Source organism: Ranitomeya variabilis, chromosome 2 (genome assembly GCF_051348905.1).
Source record: "Ranitomeya variabilis isolate aRanVar5 chromosome 2, aRanVar5.hap1, whole genome shotgun sequence".
NCBI classification, from domain to species: Eukaryota; Metazoa; Chordata; class Amphibia; order Anura; family Dendrobatidae; genus Ranitomeya; species Ranitomeya variabilis.
In genome coordinates this window covers 814,166,408-814,182,508 of record NC_135233.1, presented here as the reverse complement: position 1 = coordinate 814,182,508, position 16,101 = coordinate 814,166,408, and the positions used below count along the sequence as shown (strand labels likewise).

The 16,101-nt window shown below is 44.7% G+C and overlaps 1 protein-coding gene across 3 annotated transcripts in view; it reads left to right on the top strand.

Moving 5' to 3' along the window:
- PHF3 (PHD finger protein 3) overlaps window positions 1-16,101 on the top strand; it is a 128,514-nt gene that overhangs the window by 44,965 nt on the left and 67,448 nt on the right. For all 3 annotated transcript variants that reach the window (XM_077289972.1, XM_077289973.1, XM_077289974.1), the window contains exon 5: window positions 257-572. In XM_077289972.1, the coding sequence (XP_077146087.1) occupies window positions 257-572 (316 nt within the window). The remainder of the gene's footprint in view (window positions 1-256; window positions 573-16,101) is intronic.

The following is a 16,101-nucleotide window of genomic DNA, read 5'->3' as shown; positions in this document are numbered from 1 at the left end:
GGGATTGGTGGAGCGCTCAGGGGTCAGACCCCAACAATCTTTGCATATCCTGCCGGTGTGACATGGAAAACCTCTTTGAGTGATTCTTCTGAATATGTTAATCACACGATCTTATAACTGTTATCCAGTCTACCTTGTATATTAAATCTGGTAGTTAACATGGTGTCCATCTGCATTACACATGACTGTGAATTATTTTACCTTGCAGTACAGTATATGTTCCATATCACTAATTAGACTGTTTTTCCTTTATCAGGTTCATGGTAGGTTGTGGAAGGTGTGATGATTGGTTCCATGGAGAATGTGTTGGCTTAAGCCTAGCTCAAGCACAGCAAATGGAAGTGGATGACAAGGAATATATTTGTGCAAAGTGCTGTGCAGACGAAGAAAAAATGGATATAGAAACAGATGTTTCTAGTGATAATCAGAAGAGCGATTTACCCCAAGATCTTAAAACTTTGGAAAATGATAAAACAATGATAACAGAATGTCATGGCTTACCTCAAGACAAACCTAAGCCAAGTGAAGATACCCTGAAAAACAAAGAACACAAAGTTAAGATCTCCAAAAAGGTATCTTGTCTCTCTAGCTTTTTGGTATGCCTGCCTACCCCATGCAAATTATCTGTTTAATGGAGTGCTATTTGCTCTCTCATGCCATTGAGTAGGTGAGAGTGGTGGATGGGTCATAGGAAAACTCCTGCCACTGGGAGGCAGACACTAAATTATAGGTGTTCGCTTCTCCAAAGACTAGCCCTACTACAAACACTGAGCTAAACTATTCTGCCTTGGTGTCCATAGGAAACATACCTCCCTGCTTCTGCAAGTCCTTTCTGCTTTTATTATTTAAGTTTAATTTTACTATCTTTCACTTCTCGGGGAGAAACCTTTAAAACAGTCCATCAATGCTTGAAGTGACTAGAGGGATTATTATAATGACACCATTTCTCCCACCTTCAATAATTGGAGTAAGGTTGCTCAACTCCTTTGGTACTAGCCATGACTCTCCATTTCTGCCTGCTTTCTATGTCCAACCAGCATACGCTCACAATTGTGTGGCAGTGCAGGAATTGTGATCCTTTTTGTAGTACTCCTGCGGCCTAGCCATAAGGAATCTTATAGTACCCTTCCAACAAACCCTTGAGAAAGCTGATGGCAAAATGTAACTTATTCTGTTTTCAGACCCTAGTTATTTGTCTGCTTTTGCGCTTCTTTGGATATTGCAGCATATTCCTCTGTTGCAGCTTGTGCTTACAGGTATATATTACTTATTTTTGTTGCATTTTAGATAAATTTACTTCCATCAATTTGTATTCTCATTTTACCCTTCACTAGGGTATTTTTGTATTTTATATTAATTAATAATAATGTGTATGGTTTTCTTATATTAGGTTAATGATTGTATATATTTTTGGCACTATTGTCTCTATTTTGAGTTTATGACTGCAACAACACTCTACCTTAAGGTACCGTCACATTAAGCGACGCTGCAGCGATATAGACAACGATGCCGATCGCTGCAGCGTCGCTGTTTCGTCGTTGTGTGGTCGCTGGAGAGCTGTCACACAGACAGCTCTCCAGCGACCAACGATGCCGAAGTCCCCGGGTAACCAGGGTAAACATCGGGTTACTAAGCGCAGGGCCGCGCTTAGTAACCCGATGTTTACCCTGGTTACCAGTGTAAATGTAAAAAAAACCAAACACTACATACTTACATTCCGGTGTCTGTCGCGTCCCCCGGCGTCCGCTTCCCTGCACTGTGTAAGCGCCGGCCCTAAAGCAAGAGCGGTGACGTCACCGCTGTGCTCTGCTTTACGGCCGGCACTGACACATTCAGTGCAGGAAGCTCTGAGCAGCAGCGCGGCCGCCGGGGGACGTGACAGACATCAGAAGGTGAGTATGTACTGTTTTTTTTTTTTTACTTTTACAATAGTAACCAGGGTAAATATCGGGTTACTAAGCGCGGCCCTGCGCTTAGTAACCCGATATTTACCCTGGTTACCATTGTAAAACATTGCTGGTATCGTTGCTTTTGCTGTCAAACACAACGATACACGCCGATCTGACGACCAAATAAAGTTCTGGACTTCTAGCTCCGACCAGCGATATCACAGCGGGATCCTGATCGCTGCTGCGTGTCAAACACAACGATATCGCTATCCAGGACGCTGCAACGTCACGGATCGCTATCGTTATCGTTGTTAAGTTGTTCAGTGTGAAGGTACCTTTACAGGTTAAAAGATTATTTTCTTCCGTGAGCCCTTGAACAGCTTTCTCTTCAGACCCATTTCTTTTTTTATCCCTTAGAGGTGAGTTCCCAGGAGTTAAAAAATGCATTGCCATCTAACCCTCTGCCTGTTCTTATATGTACTGCTTCTCATGTCCTCACGTCAAAGCACTACTGCTACTGAGTACTCCACCTCCCTACTGGGACGATATGTGATTGATCAGGAGATGTGTCTTGTGTCTGACTACTTATTATGTAAGCCTGCCCCCCTGACCAAGACCTCTCCTTGCTTCTCCAGCTCTCACTCCATGCTCCTTGACAGGTCATTTACAAGCTGTGAATAAAGGCCCCGTCTCACATAGCGAGATCGCTAGCGAGATCGCTGCTGAGTCACTAGTTTTGTGACGCAACAGCGACCTCCATAGCGATCTCGCTATGTGTGACACGTACCAGCGATCAGGCCCCTGCTGTGAGATCGCTGGTCGTGTCGGAATGGCCTGGACCTTTTTTTGGTCGTTGAGGCCCCGCTGACATCGCTGAATCGGTGTGTGTGACACCGATCCAGCGATGTCTTCACTGGTAACCAGGGTAAACATCGGGTTACTAAGCGCAGGGCCGCGCTTAGTAACCCGATGTTTACCCTGGTTACCAGCGTAAATGTAAAAAAAAACAAACAGTACATACTCGCCTTTCGGTGTCCAGGTCCCTCGCCGTCTGCTTCCTGCTCTGACTGAGCAGCCGTACAGCGAGAGCGCAGCGGTGACGTCACTGCTGCGCTCTGCTCTCACTGTACGGCCGGATCTCAGTCAGAGCAGGAAGCAGACAGCAAGGGACCTGGACACCGAAAGGCGAGTATGTACTGTTTGTTTTTTTTGGTAACCAGGGTAAACATCGGGTTACTAAGCGCGGCCCTGCGCTTAGTAACCCGATGTTTACCCTGGTTACCTGGGTGCTGCAGGGGGACTTCGGCATCATTGAAGACAGTTTCAACGATGCCGAAGTCGTTCCCCTGATCGTTGGTCGCTGGAGAGAGCTGTCTGTGTGACAGCTCCCCAGCGACCACACAGCGACTTACCAACGATCACGGCCAGGTCATATCGCTGGTTGTGATCGTTGGTAAATCGCTTAGTGAGACGGGGCCTTAAGCAGCCAGTGCAGAACAAGAGTGAGGAAGGAGTGGGACCTCAGATCAATGATAAGTCTTGGTCAATAGCCTAGCTTGCATAATAAGCAGCAAGCTACAAGTCACACCACCTTATCTTTGCTGTAGAGTCCCACTTGGGAGCAGCAGCAGTGCTGTGACATGAGGGCACAGTGAACAGTAGTAAAATCATATGAATTTACATAGAAGAACAAGCATAGAGGTGCGAAGGTTTATAGTTTGACAGAATGTAGATTGAAATGCATTTTTATCTCCCAGGATTATCTGTTAAATCCTGTCAGGTCAGGACCGTCTTCACTTTTTTTTTATAATTGAGTCTTGAGCTGGTTGCTGCAGTGCATTTTCCCCCATCCTGTTTTTCTTGTTTGTGGCTCTAGCTATGGTATTTTGCTCTACTTCCTCGATACCTTGGAAAGGCTATTTCTCCACTTACTTTTTGCTTGGTTCACTCTTTGCGGTTGCATAGTGCAACCCAACAGCTTGGTCAGATGAGACCCTGGCTCTGTTTTTCCCTTATACTGAGGAGCTTGAAAGTTTGTGAACCCTTCAGAATTTCCTTTTTTTATGCATTAATTTGACCCAAAACTACATCAGATTTTCACATTAAATGTAAGTAAAGAGAACAAAATCAAAAAATTGAGTAAAAAATATTACACTTTGCATTATTTACCTCATTTAAAAAAGGAGAATGTGAGTAGCAAAATTTATGTGAACCTCTCCTTTCAGTATCTGGTGTGACGTCCTTGTGAAATAATAACTGCATCTAAGCGTTTCCAGTAATTGTTGATTATATTTGGCCATCTTGAGAAATTTTAACCTGTTGCCCTCTACAAATCGGCTTTAATTGTGTCATGTAGGTGACTTATTCTCACATAAGCTGACCACACAGGTCCTTCTAGGGGCGTTGCTAGAGTCCTAAAAGATCAGGGGCCCAAGCCCCAAAGTATGTGTTTCGTGTTTCCCCATACAACCTCCCCACCACTTAAGAGGATCTATACATATATAATTACAGTATATCACTGGTGCTAATCTAAAATACACTATAAAAGGCCGATATTACCAAATTACAACTATACAAGGCCAAACTAATACTGCTACCCATTGTCCACTACCATCACCACTACACAGTGACTACAGCGCATATTATAATATTACCTTTGCCACTACATAACACACACTGTACAAAGACCAATAATACCGCCGCCATACACCTATCACTGCATGACTGAAATGTATTAAGCTGTTACTAAATATAAAAAGGAAAAAAAGACCAATACTATCGCCATACGGTGACCATAGAGTGGTAGATACCAGTCCAGCCAACAATATTACGGAGATTACTGTACACAGATATACAGTATATGGACTTAAACATTACACTCTTTCTGGTGGAGTTGTTTTCTTTTCTCGACATTTTCATTTGCCCAGACAGAAATGATGACTTCTTCCAGCCAGGACTTCTCACATCCCCATCTAATCCTAAAGTCCACAGCCTCCCCATTTTGCCTGCTCTTCCAGCGTGGAGCAGTGACCTCAATACTTCAAATATTATGTCATATTACCACTCCATAAATGAATGCAACAAACACAATGTGCCAAAGAGAGGGGGCTTATAAAATAACACTCCATAGAAAGTAGTAAAGCCCCCAATGTGCAACCTAGCAAGTAATAACACTAGATATGGTCTTCTGAAAGTTACAATTCCCGAAGTGTCCATTCCAAGCAACAAATACCCTTGAGTATCCCCTTTAAGTAACAATGCTCCTCCCCAACATTAATAATGCCAACTGAAATCCACAATTAAAACTAATAATGCACCCATTTAAAAGATATAATGTCCTGAGTACTCCGAGGCCCCCTATATACTGTGATAGTTCCACAGTTCCCTACACACTGCACGATGGTCCCCACAGCTCCCTATACACTACATTTAGTCCCACATCTCCGTATGCACTGTAAAATGCTCAACACAGCTTTCTATGCATTGTATGATGGTCCCCACAGGTCCCTATACACTGTAAGATGGTCCCCACAGGTCCCTATACACTTTAAGATGGTCCCCACAGCTCTCTATATACTGTATGATGGTCCTCACAGCTCCCTATACACTGTAGGATGGTCCATACAGCTCCCTATATACTGTAGGATGGTGCCCACAGCTCGATATACACTCACCGGCCACTTTATTAGGTACACCTGTCCAACTTCTTGTTAACACTTAATTTCTAAACAGCCAATCACATGGCGGCAACTCAGTGCATTTAGGCATGTAGACATGGTCAAGACAATCTCCTGCAGTTCAAACCGAGCATCAGTATGGGGAAGAAAGGTGATTTGAGTGCCTTTGAACGTGGCATGGTTGTTGGTGCCAGAAGGGCTGGTCTGAGTATTTCAGAAACTGCTGATCTACTGGGATTTTCACGCACAACCATCTCTAGGGTTTACAGAGAATGGTCCGAGAAAGAAAAAAAATCCAGTGAGCGGCAGTTCTGTGGGCGGAAATGCCTTGTTGATGCCAGAGGTCAGAGGAGAATGGGCAGACTGGTTCGAGCTGATAGAAAAGCAACAGTGACTCAAATCGCCACCCGTTACAACCAAGGTAGGCCTAAGAGCATCTCTGAACGCACAGTGCGTCGAACTTTGAGGCAGATGGGCTACAGCAGCAGAAGACCACACCGGGTACCACTCCTTTCAGCTAAGAACAGGAAACTGAGGCTACAATTTGTACAAGCTCATCGAAATTGGACAGTAGAAGATTGGAAAAACGTTGCTTGGTCTGATGAGTCTCGATTTCTGCTGCGACATTCGGATGGTAGGGTCAGAATTTGGCGTAAACAACATGAAAGCATGGATCCATCCTGCCTTGTATGGAGCATCTTTGGGATGTGCAGCCGACAAATCTGCGGCAACTGTGTGATGCCATCATGTCAATATGGACCAACATCTCTGAGGAATGCTTCCAGCACCTTGTTGAATCTATGCCACGAAGAATTGAGGCAGTTCTGAAGGCAAAAGGGGGTCCAACCCGTTACTAGCATGGTGTACCTAAGGCTACGTTCAAATTTGCGTTGTGCGCCGCAGCGTCGGCGCCGCAGCGCACAACGCAAACGAAAACGCGGCAAAACGCACGCTAAAACGCTGCGTTTTGCGCCGCATGCGTCGTTTTTGGCCGCAAGTTGGACGCAAAAAAAATGCAACTTGATGCGTTTCTTGCGTCCAACGCTTGCGGCCATGCGGCGCTAAACGCAGCACAATGCATGTCCATGCGCCCCCATGTTAAATATAGGGGCGCATGACGCATGCGGCGCCGCTGCGGCGCCCGACGCTGCGGCGCTGACCGCAAATGTGAACGTAGCCTTATAAAGTGGCCGGTGAGTGTACACTGTATGATGGTGCCCACAGCTTCCTATAAACTGTAGGATGGTCACCACAACTCTCTATATACTGTAGGATGGTCACCACAGCTCTCTATATATTGTAGGATGGTCACCACAGCTCCCTATACACTGTAGGATGGTCCCCACAGCTCTCTATATACTGTATGATGGTCCCCACAGCTCTCTATATACTGTATGATGGTCCTCACAGCTCCCTATACACTGTAGGATGGTCACCACAGCTCTATATACACTGTATGATGGTGCCCACAGCTTCCTATACACTGTAGGATGGTCACCACAGCTCTCTGTATACTGTAGGATGGTCACCACAGCTCTCTAAACACTATGTGATGGGCCCCACAGTTCCCTAGGCTATTTATGATGGTCCCCACAGTTCCCTATACACTGTATGATGTCCTCACAGTTCCCTGCGCTCTACAGAAGTATATTGTCTCCATAGCTCTCTACGCTTTGTATGATGGTCACCACAGTTCCCTATGCACTCTATGATGGCCCCTACAACTCACTATATCCTGTATAATGGTCCCCGAATCCCGATGTATACTGTATGATGGCCCCCACACCGCCTTGTACATGATATTATGTCCCACACAGCACCCTATATACTGTTTTATGGCCCCACAGCCCCTTATACACTATATTATGGCACCCACCCCATATATATATAGACTGCCCCTTATATGTACAGTCATGGCCAAAAGTATTCACACCCCTGCAATTCTGTCAGATAATTCTCAGTTTCTTCCTGAAAATGATTGCAAACACAAATTCTTTGGTATTATTATCTTCATTTAATTTGTCTTAAATGAAAAAAACACAAAAAGAATTGTTCTAAAGCCAAATTGGATATAATACCACACCAAATATAAAAAAGGGGGTGGACAAAAGTATTGGCACTGTTCAAAAATCATGTGATGCTTCTCTAATTTGTGTAATTAACAGCACCTGTAACTTACCTGTGGCACCTAACAGGTGTTGGCAATAATTAAATCACACTTGCAGCCAGTTGACATGGATTAAAGTTGACTCAACCTCTGTCCTGTGTCCTTGTGTGTACCACATTGAGCATGGAGAAAAGAAAGAAGACCAAAGAACTGTCTGAGGACTTGAGAAACCAAATTGTGAGGAAGCATGAGCAATCTCAAGGCTACAAGTCCATCTCCAAAGACCTGAATATTCCTGTGTCTACCGTGCGCAGTGGCATCAAGAAGTTTAAAGCCCATGGCACTGTGGCTAACCTCCCTAGATGTGGACGGAAAAGAAAAATTGACAAGAGATTTCAATGCAAGATTGTGCGGATGTTGGATAAAGAACCTCGACTAACATCCAAACAAGTTCAAGCTGCCCTGCAGTCCGAGGGTACAACAGTGTCAACCCTTACTATCCGTCTGCGTCTGAATGAAAAGGGACTGTATGTTAGGAAACCCAGGAAGACCCCACTTCTTACCCCGAGACATAAAAAAGCCAGGCTGGAGTTTGCCAAAACTTACCTGAAAAAGCCTAAAACGTTTTGGAAGAATGTTCTCTGGTCAGATGAGACAAAAGTAGAGCTTTTTAGGCAAAGGCATCAACATGGAGTTTACTGGAGAAAAAAAGAGGCATTCAAAGAAAAGAACACGGTCCCTACAGTCAAACATGGCAGAGGTTCCCTGATGTTTTGGGGTTGCTTTGCTGCCTCTGGCACTGGACTGCTTGACCGTGTACATTGCATTATGAAGTCTGAAGACTATCAACAAATTTTGCAGCATAATGTAGGGCCCAGTGTGAGAAAGCTGGGTCTCCCTCAGAGGTCATGGGTCTTCCAGCAGGAGAATGACCCAAAACACACTTCAAAAAGCACTAGAACATGGTTTGAGAGAAAGCACTGGAGACTTCTGAGGTGGCCAACAATGAGTCCAGACCTGAATCCCATAGAACACCTGTGGAGAGATCTAAAAATGGCAGTTTGGAGAAGGAACCCTTCAAATATCAGGGACCTGGAGCAGTTTGCCAAAGAAGAATGGTCTAAAATTCCAGCAGAGCATTGTAAGAAACTCATTGATGGTTACCGGAAGCGGTTGGTCGCAGTTATTTTGGCTAAAGGTTGTGCAACCAAGTATTAGGCTGAGGGTGCCAATACTTTTGTCTGGCCCATTTTTGGAGTTTTGTGTGAAATGATCAATGTTTTGCTTTTTGCTTCATACTCTTTTGTGTTTTTTCATTTAAGACAAATTAAATGAAGATAATAATACCAAAGAATTTGTGTTTGCAATCATTTTCAAGAAGAAACTGAGTATTATCTGACAGAATTGCAGGGGTGTGAATACTTTTGGCCATGACTGTAGCATGATGACCTCCATAGCCCCTTCTATATCGTATGATGGCACCCACACCCTATATATACCGTATATACTAGTGTATAAGGCGAGATTTTCTGCACATTTTGTGTGCTGAAAACTCCCCCCTCGGCTTATGCACTAGTTATTATCCAGAAAGCTGGAGGGGGAGCAGGGAGCCGGCTTCCGTAAGACATCAATACTCACCCTCCGTCGCTGCATCTCAGTCACTGCATCTCTGTCCCGGCGCCGTCAGCTCTTTCTGTTCTTGTGCTCAGCGGTCAGGTGGTACCGCTCATTAAGGTAATGAATATGGACGCGTCTCCACTCCCATAGGTGTGGAGCACATATTCTATTAACTTAATGAGCGGTACCACGTGACCGTTGAGAACAGGAACAAGGAAGAGCTGCCGGCGTCTGGGCAGAGATGCAGGGATGCATGAGGAGGGTGAGTAGGACAGGGGGTGTGGGAGCCATGCGGGACGTTGGGAGCCATGCGGGCTGTTGGGAGCCATGCGGGACATTGGGAGCCATGCGGGACATGGAGCCACGCATACCAGTACAAAACGGGGGAGCCACACATAGCAGGACAAAATGTGGGAGCCACACATAGCAGGACAGGGATGAGGGGACAATGCATACCCGGCTTATACTCGAGTCAACAAGCTTACCCAGTTTTCCATGGCAAAATTAGGTGCCTCGGCTTATACTCTGATCGGCTTATAGTTCACCGATTAAAGCAATTATATCAATATTAGTATAGATAAAACTTAACCTTTAATAGTTAATATAATGTAAAAACACACCACAACAATAACACAACCATTTGGCCTTAAAAAACCTCTTTCCTGCTGTAGGTTGAAAAATAAAAAGGTGCAAGGTAACCCTAATGTCCAAACTGTAATTCCCTATATTACTGCAGAGGTTGGCACCCTAGGACCTGCGCAATGGCGCCCCCGCTCCTATTTAGCCCTAATAGGCCCTAAGGTGAGAGAGAAGAAAATAATGAGACAGCAGACAATTAGAATCAGAATAATCACATCCGGTGAAGGATCGGCTTATACTCCAGTATATAAGTTCCCTGCCCCTATTCTTAGACGTATCAGCTGCCGTCTTCAGCTCTTCCCGCTGCCGCTCCTGTCCACTATCTTGTGACTGCGCCTTCTGATTGGCCGTAAGTCTGAGGTGACAGTCATAGGGGCTCAATGTGAGGCTATGAGAGTCTCGTTCTGACCTTGTTCTGCCTCTCATAGACTTAAAATTAGTTGTGACCTCCAGATCTGCCATCAAACACTGCATCGATCCGGCAGGTCACAAACTGCTGGAGACCGACCAGATCAGCACTGGGAGCAGATGATAGCAGCAGCTGGTAAGTATAAGGCCACGTTCAGTATTTGGTCAGTATTTTACATCAGTATTTATAAGCCAAAACCAGGAGTGGAACAATCAGAGAAAATGTATAATAGAAACACGTCACCACTTCTGTTTTGTTTTTACCCACTCCTAGTTTTGGTTTACAAATATGGAGGTAAAATACTGACCAAATGCTCAGCGTCTGCACGTGGCCTAAGGCTAGAGGCAGGGAACCTAGATTAGTGGCACCACTCCAGCACTGCACTAAAAAAGAAATGATGGAGAGGGGCTTTAAGTTGTTACTTTGACAGATTGGACTTTCATGGATGTGGCATTATCACATGTGTTTTTTTTTCCATTTTTTAATATCAGTGTTTTTTAATGGGGAAATAGGGGATGATTTTAAAGGGAACCTGTCATCCCCAAAATGGAAGGTGAGCTAAGCCCACCGGCATCAGGGGCTTATCTACAGCATTCTGGAATGCTGTAGATAAGCCCCTATATATCCTAAAAGATGAGAAAAAGAGGTTAGGGTCCCGCTGTGGTCTGGTCCGGCGCCTCCTATCTTCATCAGATGACGTCCTCTTCTCTTCACGCTGCGGCTCCTGCGCAGGCGTACTTTATCTGCTCTGTTGAGGGCAGAGCAAAGTACTGCAGTGCACAGGCCTGTCTGACCTTTCCCGGCGCCTGCGCACTGCAGTACTTTGCTCTGCCCTCAACAGGGCAGACAAAGTACGCCTGCGCCGGAGCCGCAGCGTGAAGACAAGAAGAGGAGGTCATCGTAAGAAGATGGGAGGCGCCGGACTTGACCGCAGCGGGACCGCCCCTGGGTGAGTATAATCTATCCTCTTTTTCTCATCTTTTAGGATACATCAGGGGCTTATCTACAGCATTCCAGAATGCTGTAGATAAGCCCCTGATGCTGGTGGGCTTAGCTCACCTTCCATTTTGGGGTTGACAGGTTCCCTTTAATTAGTTTCAATTATTTTTTAAACAACTTTTTTTTTTTAACTTTACCTTTTTTTATTCCTGTATTTTTTAGCCCCATTAAGTAACTTAAACCTGTGTTTGTGTGATCACTTGTGCTAAGTATATACCGTACTGTAAAACCTCAGTACTGCTGGATAAAGCAGAAGTATTCTTTGAAGCCCAGACACAGCTCAGTTTCAGCAGAGCTCTGTTATGGCAGGCATGGGGGTCTTCAACAGATTATCTGTTGTCATAGCAAATTATTAGAGCCCTGCAAGCACATCGCAGGGTGGCTGATGGGAGCACATTGTTAAAGGGCTTGTCCAGTGTTTTTGCTAAAACTCTCCAGTCACGTATGTGACTGCGACTTCTGAATCATTTTATCACATGCATCATACAGCTCTGGCAAAAATTAAGAGACCACTGCAAAATTTTCAGTTTGTCTGATTTTTCTCTTTATAGGTATATTTTTGAGTAAAATGTAAATTGTTCTTTTATTCTATAAACTGCTGACATGTCTCCGAATTTCCAAGCAATACATTTTATATTTATTTTCTGAAAATGAGAAATAGTCAAAATAACAAAAAAAAGCATTGCTTTCAGACCTCAAATCATGCAAAAAAAACAAGTTCATAATCATTTAGAAACAATAATACTAATGTTGTAACTGAGGAAGAGTTCAGAAATCAATATTTTATTAAATAACCATGATTTTTCATCACAGCTTTCATGCGTCTTTGCATGCTTTCCACCAATTTTTCACATTGCTTTTGGGTGATCTTATGCCACTCCTGGTACAAAAATTTAAGCGGTTCTTCTTTGTTTGATGGCTTGTGACTATCCATCTTCCTCTTGATTGCATTCCAGAGGTTTTCAAGGGGTTTCAGGTCTGGAGATTGGGTTGGCCATACAGGGATTTGATGTGGCGGTCCTTCATCCACACCTTGAATGACCTAGCTGTGTGGGATGGCACATTGTCCTGCTGGAAAAAACAGTCCTCGGAGTTGGGGAACATTGCCTGAGCAGAAGGAATCAACTGTTTTTCCAGGATAACCTTGTAGACTCATCAGAGAAGATGACCTTACTCCAGTCCTCTATGGTCCAAACATAATGGTCTTTGGCAAACTTCAGCCTGGCTCTCCTTTGCTTCTCATTGATGAAAGGCTTTTTTCTAGCTTTACATGACTTGAGTCCTGCCTCTAGGAGCCTGTTACGAACTGTTCTTGCCGTGCACTTCACCCCAGCTGCCATTTTGTAGGTCACTTGATGTCATCCTGCGGTTGCTAAGTGACATTTGAATGAGATGACGGTCATCCCGGTCAGTGGAGAGTCGTTTTCCATCTGCCTTTCTGTAGCTTTGTTGTCCCCAATGTCTTCTGCTTGACCTTGTTGTAATGGACTTCCATCTTAAAAATTCTAAGGATGGATTCAACATGACGCTCACTGTTCCCCTCTGCTAGTAAAGCCAGAATTGAGCCCTTCTTTTCCTCACTCAATACTTTTCTTTTCAACTCCTTTGGCATGGTTAAAAGTTATTTTTTCATTCCTATTACTTTTGGGATATTACTAGCACTTGTTTTGCCATCCAGCTTGTCCTATTGCAAGAGGATTGTGAACACCACAACAGTGTTTTTTATACTTTCTGTCATGATCCTATGGTAGGATTTTAGCACGTGCTTCGGGGGTTAATACTGGTGGCCTCCCTCTGGATAAGGGAGGGCTTTTTTATAGCCGCTGGAGGCTTGCATCCTTGTCAGTTATACTTCTGCCCTCGGCTGAGTTAAGTGACCCCTGTATGCTTGTGACCCGGCCTGTCCCCCACGACGCACTTGCCTGTCGTTTAGGTTCTGTCTGTGGATTATCTGGTTCTCTGACCCTGGCTTGGTTTCTGACTTCCCTTTCAGTTGTTCTTTCGGCTCTGGTTATACCCGCTCGGGTTGTACCCGGTTATTCTTATGTTTACACTCTTGTCGGCGCCCCAGCCGGTCACCCCCCGGTAGTACCCTCGGTGCTCCACTGATCGCTCTGGTCGCTGGCCCCGCCCCGGCCCCTCCTCCTGTGATTACGTTCCGCAGGTCCTGCACGCCTGCGACCGTGCTGCTCTGTGTCTACAGGTGCTGTCTACCCGTCCCGTTCTGCGCTGTGCGGGACTCGTGTCCGGACCTGGACAGGTCGGTCACGGGGTCCCTGACATTTTCCTTCGTTAAGTAAGATTTGGTTCAGGTGATCACCTAATCAGAAGCACATTAAGTAGAATGAGGTGTACTCTGGTTGGAATTCAAGTGACATTGGAATGGAATGGCTGTCAGACATGTAGAGAAGCTGATTTTATAAAACTGTGCAGGGGTCTCTTGCTTTTGCCAGAGCTGTATGTGAGGATTGTTGACCGTAAGAGAGGGCTGTCATGTGACCACAAATATTTAATTTCCACACTTCCGGCCATATTAAGACTAGACGTGCGTGGCCTCGCTGACTACACGTCACGATTTGGCTGGAAGTATCGAGATTACATACTTATGGTCACATGAACGACCACTCTTACCGTCAACACTAGAAAATCCTTACAGCATGTGAGGCTCGCTGTGAGAAATCAGAAGTCTGTAGGCTCATTTAGTGACTGGAGGCGTTTAGCATAAGACTGGAGAACATCTACAACTTGACTGAGCCTGCGCTATAATGCTGCACTATAATGTGGGCGAAGCCTGTTAGCCCCTCAATGCAACTGCTCCTGTCTTGCACCGTACATGTATGACGAATGTTAGGAAGGGGTTAAAGTGATCATAATGCTTGATAACGGATGTGAGTGGGGGCTTGTTTTGTTCAGGATAAATTAAGGTTTTTATTGGTAAAATTTTGGGGTACATAATATTTTTCAATCGCTTCCAGAATAAGGCTGAATCACATTCTTATGTTCTATTCTGAGCACTTACCTCGGGGTTTCCATGTAACTCCCACAAAAATGTGATTCGGGCAAAACCTCCAATGGAACCAACCACCATGAGGCACATGGAGGCACTTTGTACTCCATTTGGCATCTGCTTCGGTGGTTTCCATCTTTTTAGATGTACACAGATCTGTGGTCACCCACACTTGTGCGGTACAAAGCCACCTAAAATAATGGGACACAGCTGGAACACAGACCAGTCCAAAGTGCTCCATCTGCATCACAAGTGATTGGTTCCGTTGGGGGTTTTGTCTGAATTGCGGTTTGGGGGAAACCCTGACGCAAGAGCTCAGCAGAGAGTGCAGGATAAATGTGAACCGAGCATTAATCAAGTTTTTGGGAAGTAGAATGAACAAATAGATGATCGCAGTGTTCCGGCGGCATAGGGAAGCCCCCTCCCTGCGCGCTTCCCTGAGACCCTCGGAGCAACGCGATGTGATCGCCTTGCTCCGAGGGTCTCCTACCTACTCCGCTCAGAGGAAGCTTCGGGAAGCCTCCCTGCACTGCCTATCAGATCGCTTATCTGTCACTTTACTGTGATGTCCCACACTGGGGCAATGTAAAAAAGTAAAAAAAAAAAATATTTACATGTGTAAAAAAAAAAAAAAAAAATCCTGAATAAAGAAAAAAAAATATTGTTCCAATAAATACATTTCTTTATCTAAATAAAGAAAAAACAATAAAAGTACATACATTTAGTATAGCCCCGTCCGTAACGACCCGAATTATAAAACTGTCCCACTAGTTAACCCCTTCAGTGAACATCGTAAAAAAAAAAAAAAACGCAACAACAACGCTTTATTATCATACCGCCAAACAAAAAGTGGAATAACATGCGATCAAAAAGACAGATATAAATAACCATGGTACCGCTGAAAACGTCATCTTGTCCCGCAAAAAACGATCCGCTATACAGCGTCATCAACGAAAAAATAAAAAGTTATAGTCCTCAGAATAAAGCGATGCAAAAATAATTATTTTTTATATAAAATAGTTTTTATCGTATAAAAGCGCCAAAACATAAAAAAAAGATATAAATGACTTATCGCTGTAATCGTTCTGACCAGAAGAATAAAACTGCTTTATCAATTTTACCAAAGGTGGAATGGTATAAGCGCCCCCCCCCCCCCCAAAAGAAATTCATGAATAGCTGGTTTTTGGTCATTCTGCCTCACAAAAATCGGAATAAAAAGCGATCAAAAAATGTCACGTGCCCGAAAATGGTACCAATAAAAACGTCAACTCGTCTCGCAAAAAGAAGACCTCACATGACTCTGGACCAAAATATGGTAAAATTATAGCTCTCAAAATGTGGAGACGCAAAAACTATTTTTTGCAATAAAAAGCGTCTTTTAGTGTGTGTATTTTCTCTATCCCCATGATGGCACCACGGAGAGAGGGGTCCGCCCCCAGGGACAGGAAACCTACAGGTGAAAAAGGGCGTACCTCTCTCCCACATCAGTTGGTTTCCTGTCCCTGACGGGGAACCTACAGCACGTACCTAAAGGATTCTTCGTGGGATTCCAGGGTGCTGGCCGGTCGGTTCCTGACAGGGGGCGCCCTGTCACGGCTGTGTCCAGTAGGTTTTCTCCCCCCTTTTCATCCGACCCTGAGGCACCACCACGGGGGTCGGCGGGCCCTACGGGTGAGTGTTGCAGGGGAAGGCAGTGAAGAGGTCCGAGCCTGCCTTCCTCAAGGAAAAAAAAAAAAAAAAAAAGGGGGTGAGGAAAG